General features: G+C 37.4%; 1 protein-coding gene across 1 annotated transcript in view; it reads right to left on the bottom strand.

Annotated features, from left to right (window-relative positions):
• LOC144434051 (cytochrome P450 20A1-like) overlaps positions 1–1074 on the bottom strand; it is a 65748-nt gene extending 64674 nt beyond the window's left edge. Inside the window, exon 1 of the mRNA XM_078122503.1 lies at positions 991–1074. Coding sequence (XP_077978629.1) covers positions 991–1032 — 42 coding nt within the window. The 5' untranslated portion in view covers positions 1033–1074. The remainder of the gene's footprint in view (positions 1–990) is intronic.
• Positions 1075–13135: the final 12061 nt, after the last annotated feature.

The raw sequence follows: 13135 nt of genomic DNA, 5'->3' as shown, positions 1-13135 counted from the left end.
GATGTTTAGCGTAATTTACTCCCCTTCTGCATAATTGATCGCTAAGGGTAGAGACCACACCATGACCCGTGTTCACATTTTAGAGCAAGGAGTATTTTCAATAATACTTCCACTGTGCAAATGTTATGTGTATGTCATTGAAGAGCTTGAAAGACTTACATTTCCTACATTTAATGTGCACAGGTTGTGAGATTTCGATATCAGACCACAGAGAGCAGATATTCATATCTCCCGGCAGTAACATTCGAGTAAGTGTAATCTCTTAATCTGAAAGAGATGTAGGGCGGTCACCAATTTCTAGCTCGTAGAAATACTGCTTAATTCTAATAATTTCAGCACGATACAACTGTTTCCGATTTTATCGTTGTGTGAATTTATTGATAGCATTTGAAGTGAGTAGAGATGATCGTGGTTGTCTTGTTGTTACTACATCTGTGACTAACAACTAAATATGAAAACGTTTCTAGCATGCGTAGTGGCAGGACCAACTATATAATCTAATATCGTCTCACAGTCTTCATCACGTATATTTGAAGATCTTTGAATGGCGCATCTCCGTTTTCAAATCTTAAAATATCGTCCTTTTTTCGATAAGCTAATGCTAGTGGTTTGTCAAACGCTGGGTTGTCTCCGTTCATTTTCCCTGTTTCTTCTTATCCCTGTCTTTTCACAAGTTAGTTTTATATCAGTATAAACAAAAATATAGTTGGCGCTAGGCGGTTTTCTTATATCTCTCTCTCTCTCTCTCTCTCTCTCTCTCTCTCTCTCTCTCTCTCTCTCTCTCTCTCTCTCTCTCTCTCTCTCTCTCTCTCTCTCTCTCTCTCTCTCTCTCTCTCTCTCTCTCTCTCTCTCTCTCTCTCTCTCTCTCTCTCTCTTCTTTGTAAAATGTTGTAAGATATGCAACCTCCGGTCTATTCATCACAGGATGCCTACTCCGTTGACTATCTTTGTCATCATACTTTGAACTCTTTCTTAGAGGGTTGTACTTACATGTATCAGCACGTCACAACCTGCTAAAATTGGCTGCCGCATCCACAATACAAAGTTGTTTAGGCAGCTTCATGAGAAAAATGATACTGTCATTTAAACGACGTCGGGAATGACACAGAATTGACAAAGTCATCCTGAAACTATTAAACACATCGAGGCAACCTGTAGAACCTGTGATAATGTGCCGTTGGGGGCGTGCTAACATATACAATCCCAAGAGAAAGCGTTGAAGAGGATGACAATACTGCAGTGGGAATCCCTATATCATTCAAAATGGGGAGATACTTTATTGATTACATTATTATTGTTCAATCATTTGACCTTTGGGGCCAAAGTACCGAATAAACCATATATATATACATTTGACCTTTGGCCTGTGTTGAGGTGATCAGAGGGATATCTTCCTAATTTATATATTAGTGTGTTGCGTTCTTTACATATTAGATACCATTAGATGATGGCAGATGTTCAGAAGTTTGTCACTGTTCTAGTACAGGTGATTTAGTGAACTGTACCAGGCTACCCTGCATCGACCAATCTCTAAAGTGTACCTACAAGGGCCTAAAATACAGTGAGTTAGAATAACGTTTTTGTTACATCATATCTTGTGCTGAAAGATCAACGTCTTATTTTGCTGAATCTTATTCTGTTCTTCGTTTCCTTTATTGTATGTATATCAGTGTTTTAGTTTTTAGTTGTCTATATTTTGTGTATAAATTATACTTTTGTCTCTGTTGTGTGAAGCTAAAGATAAATTTCCGACGAGGACTATAAAGTTATATTGAATTGAATTGAATTGAAGTGAAGTGAATTGAAGTGAATTGAATTGAATTGAATTGAATGAATGGTTGGTTGGTTGGTTGGTTGGTTGGTTGGTTGGTTGGTTGGTTGGTTGGTTGGTTGGTTGTGAAGGTAAAGTTTGTATTGCAATAATGATATTAAAAATCAAATAGTGATACATATGATGGGTTAGTATCGCAGTGCTACAGAACTAGCAAAATCACATAGCACACGCACATAGTCTAATATGTTAGCACATAGTCTAAGTCACTCGTCATTATGACAATACCATTTTCTCTTCCTATAGGCCATAATGAAGTTTTCCAAGAACAAATTTACGGCAGATGTATTTGTTTCGATGGTGACGTCATCTGTTCTCTCAATCCCAATTTTCTACATCGAGATGGTACGTAAGTGAAAAATTGAAATAAAATAACATTTTCCAATCTGCGTCGACAGTGTTACCGTTTATAAATAAAAAGTGAATGTGCGAGGAACGGACTTTCCATAATGTCGTATAAAGCAAGGAATCGAAATTGGTTGTTTGGATCATTTTGACTATTAGACTACTCTTTCACATTACATTACATTACATTACATTACATTACATTACATTACATTACATTACATTACATTACATTAAATCACATCACATCACATCACATCACAAATCATCACATCACAAATCATCACATCACATTACATTACATTACATTAATTACATTACATTACATTACATTGCATTACATTACATTACATTACATCACATCACATCACATCACATCACATCACATCACATCACATCACAAATCATCACATCACATTACATTACATTAATTACATTATTTAATTTATTCTTAATTTAGAAGATTTAAACATTTGATGTTGACATGACGTCGGCTACTTTCTATTTATGCGGATGTATGCCTAGCTTTGGAATCTACTATGCATAAATTGAATTAAACTATAATTCAAATCATTATCAAGACAAAAGCGTTTGTTGGCTAGTTGATTTTAATAAGGAACATAAGGGGGCCTTCAGTATTTACAGGGGGGGGGTAACTTTTTACAAATCGACTCTCGGGGGAGAGCCATATTTTAGCAAATGGGATTTGGGGAGGGACACTTTTTCTTTGACTCTATGTATTGTCTAACTGCATTATTAGGGAGGGGTGCAATCCCATTGCTGCCACCGGTTCCACATCCCATTGCTGCCATTTGGGTTAGGGTTATGGTTAAACTTAGGGTTAGCGCCAGATACCATAATATAATATCAGCCCATGTCAATCATATCGTAGCTGACAACCATGTAGTCAATTAACTCTCAGTTGTGATGTCATGTGAGGAAAGAAGTGGGTCTCGAGCTTACAGGAGTAAATCGGGATCAGTTGGGTAAGATACTGGGGATAATGTTCTAGCGATGTTGACCACGATCCCGCCTCTGAGGTCCCGTCATTGTCGGGAGTGTGCCAATCTAATCTTCGGGAGTTTGTGGCCTTCAGCTCAGCCTATAAGTTTCAAACACAGGTATTAATCTGATTATTAAATGCACTGCCTCCACACACATGCACATGGGGTAGTAGTGGGAAATAACCAATGCCTTTAAAATTTTCAACATGGTGGCAGCGGTGGGATTAAGTTCTTACCATTGATTCTGGGACTCGTGTCCTTTTCCATTTCTCACAACATTTTAACCCATGTGTTTGAAGTACTTTAACAGGGGGAGGGGTCGTGCTTTAGAGAAAGAAAGTTGAGGGAAGGTGTTGAAAGTGAGGGGAAGTCACTTTTTAGCACGACGGAATCGAGGGAGGGTCATATTTTACGTAACAGCCCGGGTCTGACCCCCCCCCCCCCCATGGTCCACTCCGCGCTTGTAATTACTGAAGACTCCCTAACAGAGGTTGATTTAATAACTCTGATTAATCTGTGTCCTAGGTGAACGACCATGTATAGGCATTGGTTACAGTGTAAAAGAAGAAAACGAGTTACAAAATTACATCAACGTTAATGATGTGGAAAACACAGTACGAAATAAACTAGAAGTACTGATTACCCGCAACAAAACGGACGTAAGATATTGTTGTTGTTTTTAGCTTAATGTAACATGGGTCAATTCAAGCGTTTAGTTTGATAGAACTGACATTATCAAGGTACGTCGGTCTAACACCGAAACACAGATAAACTGTTGTAGTGAAGGTTATAGTTTTTGTGTTTTTGTTTTGTCTTCTGGTGTACCAAAAATAATAAGATCTCTGTTTCTGTCTCTATTTAGAAGAAATGCACTGATACAGCATTCCCTCTCTGTTCATAACTTTTTATTTCTCTAGCTCGAGTGCACTTTGGATCTTACTGGCAACAATTCAGGTGTCTGGATGGCTGTCGTCTCCAAAGATGTCGTTCCACACAAGGTTACTGTTTTGTTACACTATCCTGTTATTTTCTGTTTAACGTCCAACTTTTTATTAGGTTTACAGTAAAATAATACTCAAAATTGTGTATAACGATTTCATGGTTCGTAATAGCTCTTAAAACAAGTGAATGGCGTCAAGCAGTTCCTAAATGAGAAGAATCAGAAAACTATTAACATAAACACACTTTCTCACTGTTACGGTTTTCACTGACTCGTCTCGTCTCGTCTCGTCTCGTCTCTTAAATCAGGCATGTTTACAAAAAACTTGTAACTTAAATTTGTCAATGTCATGCGAGTTGTTTATCGTTACTGGTCATTATTTGGTCCGTAAGTAAGTCACCTTTAACAATGCCTGCCACTGGTTTATAGCAACAACAACAAAACTGACGTGCACGAGCTGCAACATTTTTTTTCAACAATGCTTTGTAAGGTACAATAACGTACCCTTAATAGTATACACTGTGAACAGCATTGCATCACCTATGGGCAAAAGTCAAATCAAATTGATTTTTGGGTCAGCACCCAAAAATCAGCGCCCTCAACGGTGTTTATGATTTCATCCTGTTTCTGTAATGCCCATGGATAATATCGACACATGTCGAGCTTTCGTTCAAGATTTAAACTTGCCATTACACTATGCACAAATAACATTCAGCACTACTTAAAAAATTATAACAAATACAGCGTCTTTTAACAATTTTTTTAGTGAATATGTCTTTGGTTTTATTCGATGATAAAAATGTCCCAGTTACAGCTAGTGCAGGTAACTGGTTTAAGATCGAAAGTATCAAGTTGAGAAAGTAATATCCTTTTATCTTACAACACAGGTAACTGAATGTAACAGCCAACTTCTGATGTTAAGTGAGTTGATAAACAAGAGGGCGCTCTCTATCATCACAGACGTTATTCTTTCGACATTCAAAGTTGCTACAGTTCAGCATGATGAGAAGAAAGCAACTTCGTCAAAGACCGGGCTTTACCTACACAATGGTTACTTTTACTTTTTTCTTTTTCATTCTTTTATATTCTTTAGATAACTTTTTATCAACTTAACTTCCTAATTATGCAAATATATTACCGACGTTCCTATTTAAGTACATTCTCCAAGTACGGTTAATCCAAGTACGCTTTACTAGTTTATCAATTTTTTCACCGATAGTACTTTTAATCAAAGTTAATGGAAAAGTGGCCTGCTGCTTGAATACGTACTGCTTTATTCCAATCACCCAACGATAACACCTTTTTCCCTCTTTTGAGACACGCCTACGATAATTTGTCAAAATATTTTGATCAAATCAAGTTATTTTATGAATACTGTTTCCAATATGTCTAACAATCGTGATGCAGCCAATAGGCAGATTTGTGATTTACATTAATTGTATGTTGTTTCAGACCAAACATGGTGTTTTCAATCGAATCGCCCATAAAGGATGTTTAGCGTAATTTACTCCCCTTCTGCATTATTGATCGCTAAGGGTAGAGACCACACCATGACCCATGTTCACATTTTAGAGCAAGGAGTATTTTCAATAATACTTCCACTGTGCAAATGTTATGTGTATGTTATTGAGGAGCTTGATTTTACGTTTCAGAAAGACTTACATTTCCTACATTTAATGTGCACAGGTTGTGAGATTTCGATATCAGACCACAGAGAGCAAATATTCATATCTCCCGGCAGTAACATTCGAGTAAGTTTAATCTCTTAATCTGAAAGAGATGTAGGGCGGTCACCAATTTCTAGCTAGTAGAAATACTGCTTAATTCTAATAGTTTCAGCACGATACAACTGTTTCCGATTTTATCGTTGTGTGAATTTATTGATAGCATTTCAAGTAAGTAGAGATGATCGTGGTTGTCTTGTTGCTACTACATCTGTGACTCGTTTCTAGCATGCGTAGTGGCAGGACCAACTATAAAATCTATCGTCTCATAGTCTTCATCACGTACATTTGAAGATCTTTGAATGGCGCATCTTCGTTTTCAAATCTTAAAATATCGTCCTTTTTTCGATAAGCTAGCGGTTTGTCAAACGCTGGGTTGTCTCCGTTCATTTTCCCTGTTTCTTTTTATCCCTATCTTCTCATAAGTTAGTTGTATATTAGTATAAACAAAATATAGTTGACGCCAGGTTGTATTCTTATCTCTCTCTCTCTCTCTCTCTCTCTCTCTCTCTCTCTCTCTCTCTCTCTCTCTCTCTCTCTCTCTCTCTCTCTCTCTCTCTCTCTCTCTCTCTCTCTCTTTCTCTCTTTCTCTCTTCGTAAAGTGTTATATGCAATCATGGGTCTATTCATCAAAGAATGCCTACTACATTAACTATTCTTTGTCATCATACTTTGAACTCTTTTCTTAGAGGGTTGTACATACATATGTAATCAGCACGTCCGAACCTGCTAAAATTGGCTGCCGCGCCCACAATACAAAGTTGTTTCGGCTGCTTCAGGAGGAAAAATGATACTGTCACTTAAACGACGTCGGGAATGACACAGAATTGACAGGGTCATCCTGAAACTATTAAAAACATCGAGGCAACATGTAGAAACTGTGATAATGTACCGTTGGGGGCTTGCTAACATATTCAATCCCCAGAGAAAGCGTTGAAGGGGAAGACAATGCAGTGGGAATCCCTAGATCATTCAAAATGGGGAGCTACTTTATTGGTTGCATTATTATTGTTCAATCATTTGACCTTTGAGGCCAAAGTACCGCATAAAGCATATATATACATTTTACCTTTAGCCTGTGTTGAGGTGATCAGAGGGATATCTTCCTAATTTATATCTTTGTGTGTTGCGTTCTTTACATATTAGATACCATTAGATGATGGCAGATGTTCAGAAGTTTGTCACTGTTCTAGTACAGGTGATTTAGTGAACTGTACCAGGCTACCCTGCATCGACCAATCTCTAAAGTGTACTTACAAGGGCCGAAAATACAGTGAGTTAGAATAACGTTTTTGTTACATCATATCTTGTGCTGAAAGATCAACGTCTTATTGTGCTGAATCTTATTCTGTTTTTCGTTTCCTTTATTGTATGTATATCAGTGTTTTAGTCTTCAGTTGTCTATATTTTGCGTGTAAATGATATTTTTGTCTCTTGGGGTGAAGCTAAAGTGAAGTTTCCGATGAATCAAATAGTGATACATATGATGGGTTAGTATCGCAATGCTACAGAACGGACATAGCAAAATCACATAGCACACGCACATAGTCTAATATGTTAGCACATAGTCTAAGTCACTCGTCATTATGACAATACCATTTTCTCTTCCTATAGGCCATAATGAAGTTTTCCAAGAACAAATTTACGGCAGATGTGTTTGTTTCGATGGTGACGTCATCTGTTCTCTCAATCCCAATTTTCTACATCGAGATGGTACGTAAGTGAACAATTGAAATAAAATTACATTTTCCACTCTGCGTCGACAGTGATACCGTTTAGAAATAAAAAGTGAATGTTAAATAAAGATGTGCGAGGTACGGACTTTCCATAATGTCGTATAAAGCAAGGAATTGAAATTGGTTGTTTGGATCAATTTGACTCTTAGGCTACTCTTTCACATTACATTACATTGCATTGCATTGCATCGCATCACATCACATCACATCGCATCGCATCGCATCACATCACATCACATCACATCACATTACTTAATTTGTTCTAAATTGAGAATATTTAAACATTTGAAAGTTGACGTCGGCTATTTTCTATTTATGTGGCTGTATGTCTAGCTCCGGAATCTAATATGCATAAATTATTATAATTCAAATTATTATCAAGACAAATGACTTTGTCTGCTAGTTGATTTTAATAATTGTGTTATGTTTAGATTTAAGTGTATACATCTCAGCTCCGAATTCTGGGTTGGCATCGTGAGCGCCTAAAGTCTCCAAGTTGTACGTCAAATATTATAGTCTGACTGCTTCTCTAATTCCCTGCAAAATTAACCTCCATACTTCCCCGTCACAAGGAACATAAGGAAGCCTTCAGTATTTACAAGGGGGAGGGGGATAACTTTTTACAAATCGGCTAACTGTTTCTTTGACTCACTGTATTGTCTATCTTTGCATTATTGGGGGTATGCACAATCCCATTGCTGCCATTTGGGTTTGGGTTACGATAAAAGTAAGGGTTATGGTCAGGTACCACAATATCAGCCCATGTCAATCATATCCTAGCTGACAACTTTGTAGTCAATCAAATCTCGGTTGTGATGTGATGTGATGTGAGGAAAGAAGTGGGTTTCGAGCTTACAGGAGTAAAACGGGACCAGTTGGGTAAGATACTGGGGATAATGTTTTAGCGATGTTGACCACGATCCCGCCTCTGAGGTCCCGTCATTGTCGGGAGTGTGCCAATCTAATCTTCGGGAGTTTGTGGCCTTCAGCTCAGCCTATAAGTTCAAAACACAGGTATTGATTATTAAATGCACTGCCTCCACACACATTCACATGTGGACGTAGTAATGGGAAATAACCAAAGCCTTTAAAACTTTCAACGTGGTGGCAGCGATGGGATTAAGTCCTTACCATTGATTCTGGGACGTGTGTCGTTTTCCATTTCTGACAACATTTTAACCCATGTGTTTGAACTACGTTAACAGGGTCAGGGGTCGTGCTTTAGAGAAAAAAGGTTGAAGGAGGGCCATGAAAGTGATGGAGTATCACTTTCTAGCACGACGGAATCGAGAGAGAGTCATATTTTACGTGACAGCACGGGTCTGATTTCCCACGGCCCACTCCGAGCTTGTAATTACTGAAGGCTCCCTAACAGTGGTTGATTTAATAACTCTGATTAATCTGTGTCCTAGGTGAACGACCATGTATAGGCATTGGTTACAGTGTAAAAGAAGAAAACGAGTTACAAAATTACATCAACGTTAATGTTGTGGAAAACACAGTACGAAATAAACTAGAAGTACTGATTACCCGGAACAAAACGGACGTAAGATATTGTTGTTGTTGTTTTTAGCTTAATGTAACATGGGTCAATTCAAGCGTTTAGTTTGATAGAACTGACCTTATCAAGGTACGTCGTCTAACACCGAAACACAGATAAACTGTTGTAGTGAAGGTTAGTTTTTGTGTTTTTGTTTTGTCTTCTGGTGTACCAAAAATAATAAGATCTCTGTTTCTGTCTCTATTTAGAAGAAATGAACTGATACAGCATTCCCCCTCTGTTCATAACTTTTTATTTCTCTAGGTCGAGTGCACTTTGGATCTTACTGGCAACAAATCAGGTGTCTGGATGGCTGCCATCTCCAAAGATGTCGTTCCACACAAGGTTACTGTTTTGTTACACTATCCTGTTATTTTCTGTTTAACGTCCAACTTTTTATTATGTTTACAGTAAATTAATACTCAAAATAGTGTATAACGATTTCATGGTTCGTAATAGCTCTTAAAACAAGTGAATGGCGTCTTGCAGTTCCTAAATGAGAAGGGTCAGAAAACTATTAACATAAACACACTTTCTCACTGTTACGGTTTTCACTGTCTCGTCTCGTCTCGTCTCGTCTCGTATCTTCTCTTAAATCAGGCAACTTGCAATGTTTACACAAAACTTCTAACTTAAATTTTCAATGCCATGCGAGTTGTTTATCGTTACTGGTCATTATTTGGTCCATAAGTAAGTCACCTTTAACAATGCCTGCCACTGGCTTACAGCAACAACAACAAATCTGACGCGCACTAGCTAGTTGCAACATTTTTTTCGAAAATGCTTTGTTCGGTACAATAACGTACCCTTAATAGTATACACTGTGAACAGTATTGCATCACCTATGGGTAAACGATAAATCAAATCAAATTGATTTTTGGGTCAGCACCCAAAAATCAGCGCCCTCAACGGTGATTACGATTTCATCCTGTTTCTGTAACGCTTATGGATAATATCGACACATGTCTAGCTTTCGTTCAAGATTTAAACTTGCCATTACACTATGCACAAATAACATTCAGCACTACTTAAAAAAAATATAACAAATACAGAGTCTTTTAACAATTTTTTTAGTGAATATGTTTTTGGTTATTTGATGTAAAAATTGTCCCAGTTACAGCTAGTGCAGGTAACTGGTTTAAGATCGAAAGTATCAAGTTGAGAAAGTAATATCCTTTTATCTTACAACACAGGTAACTGAATGTGACAGCCAACTTGTGATGTTAAGTGAGTTGATAAACAAGAGGGCGCTCTCTATCATCACAGACGTTATTCTTTCTACATTCAAAGTTGCTACAGTTAAGCATGATGAGAAGAAAGCAACTTCATCAAAGACCGGGCTTTACCTACACAATGGTTACTATTACTTTTTCTTTTTCATTCTTTTATATTCTTTAGATAACTTTTTGTCAACTTAACTTCCTAATTATGCAAATATATTATCGAAGTTCCTATTTAAGTACATACTCCTACGCAATGGCTTTATATATATCGTCAAATATGTACCTATCCAACTTTCTAATTTTCATACGTTGTTTTTCATCTACACGGGTTAGCTTATTATGGTCATTGTTCTGTAGATCTAAGTCGCCCATTACTCTACAGCATTAGACACTTTCTTCTCTGAGCGAGGCAGCTGATTTGATGAATATTTCCGTAAAATGTTCTTTACTTAGTCAATGCATTAAGGATGTTTGGAAACCATGGAAACTGTTAACAACCATGTGTAGCAAAGACACTCCTTGCGTAAATGCAAAGCAACACTTTTCCTGGAGCCGTAACCATCCTTAGTTTATTTATATGCTGCTGTATTCTTCGACTTTATAATCAAACATTTGAATTTTTTGTGACTTCGGTTGTCTGATTTGTATAAGCTTTGTGTTGTGCAGAGTCAATATTAACCCATTTTATAGTCAATTTGTTGATATTGATATTTGGTTTGATACCTAGATCTAGATTGCAACACTGCAGTTTTCGTCAAATTACGATTTTGTTATTGAATTGCTGTCTGTCACATACGTGATATTCTTTGTGATATCGTATTTTATGATATTTTGGTCATTTGGTCTTTTACGTTCGACTACTAATCACCAGAGTTGGTCATAACCTGCACCTTGACTGTACGTACGTACCTGCGTTGTATTTACTTTCCATTACCGTGCCTGAAAGTCCACTTTTAAATTAGTTTTACGGTTCTTAGTGAACAGAAATTCACATTTTTTACACTATTGACTATAGACTGTCGACAGTCGTTCGTGCCTTTTTTGCTACGTTTCATCTAAATCAAAGTCGTCGCCTCGCTCCGTAGCACTGGATACTAATGCGTACTGACAGGAACTGCGATTGTCGAAGGCACGAACTGTGAGTGCCGAAGGCACAGCGGTTATAGTATTGCTCTTTAGTTTTAGATAAAACGTAGCAAAAAAGGCACGAACGACTGTCGAGAGTCTATATTGACTATCATAATTTTCGGATTTGTGTTGTGATTTTTTGGGGGGAAAGGATGGGGATCAGTGATTTCTTTTCAGTTGCTCAAGCTTATACCCGAATACACGATTGGACTTTTTCTTGATGATGTTCTCGAATCTTTATCAATGAATGTTTCTGATCATTTTTGACAAAATGGATATAATATCGTCTTCTTAAATCGGATTGCGACCATCTCTTTATAAATAGTGGAAATGTTGGTGACCGGACCATTTGTATATGACCCAATGACCCCGTTCTTAGAACCGACTCCAGACTCAGTATTAGAAAATACCAAATATTTTAACACGCTATTTCTATGCTATTTATATATTCACTGATACAAACGTAGACGTAACGTTTTGGTCGCCATGGAAACTGTAGAAACGTGGCCAAAGACAGGTTTTAGAAAGTTAACATATCATAACATAACAAAGTACAAGTGGTGTTGTGAAGTTTTATGAAACGTTTTCATGTTTGCCTGAATACGTATGAACATATATATATATATCACAAAAAAAACAGCACGTGCTAATCTTATAAACATTCATCAACCTAACATTCTACAGGTCGTGATTAAACTATTTTGGTGAATGTAAAAGTACCTCTAGTAGTACTAGAAGTATGTTTTCTATCTTACATAGCACTATGACTGTTTAAATAGTGTTTGTCTGAAGCATCGGATCATTTATTGTATCAACTGAATCACGAGCAGAAAGCAACTGTTGCTTGTGAGACAGTTGTGACACTTTTTTTGTGTTATCTGGTTGCACCGAAACGACTTAAATCCATCTCCGTTGAACGATTTTCAGGATTCATTTCACTATCATACGGCGAAATGCAATGTAAACAAACATTGTCAAAAAACATACATTTGCATGGTTAAAAAAATATATATACCTGCATTGTGCAAAAACTGGCTGCAAGAATAGAAATTCAGACTATCATAGAAAGCCTGCATGGCATTGGGGTAATATGCACGCTAACCGTCATTCATTGTCAGTAAGTGAATATGAAGCAAATGAGAAAAGGTGACCCATTGCTCAGAAAACACTAACGACTTGAAATAGTAACCATTCAGTTACTAGTAAGTAGCTAGGCTTTTCGTCTGTAAGGTACGCCGTGTCGGGGCGCCCTCACACATCGGTCAAGGAGGCCGGTGAGGGCGGAACGACATAACGTTCTTACAGTCTACTACTAGTCTTCCTGTTTACATGGGAGAACATTTATATGTAGTTGCAATTGGCTCTCATATTGCTATTGGTCATTGGTCAGCTGGCGAGTATTTGAGTACATCAACCATTTACATTTACTAACTTTCTGCAATAGGGAACTTGCAATCCAGACTGAGCATGCTCAGACGCAAAGGACTATGGGATTATCTGTGGTTATTGTAATACCTAATCTGGAGCTACCGATAAAATAAACCTCCCGCAATGGTCAAGGTGACTATGAATTGATCATCTGTGGTTACAAACAATGTAATATTATTGTTTACAATGTTAATTGGTTAGTATTTAATATCACATTTCCCATGATGAAACATTCA

This window comes from Glandiceps talaboti, chromosome 4 (genome assembly GCF_964340395.1).
Source record: "Glandiceps talaboti chromosome 4, keGlaTala1.1, whole genome shotgun sequence".
NCBI classification, from domain to species: domain Eukaryota; kingdom Metazoa; phylum Hemichordata; class Enteropneusta; family Spengelidae; genus Glandiceps; species Glandiceps talaboti.
Note: the sequence above shows the minus strand (reverse complement) of the source record. Positions and strands in the feature narration are given on the sequence as shown.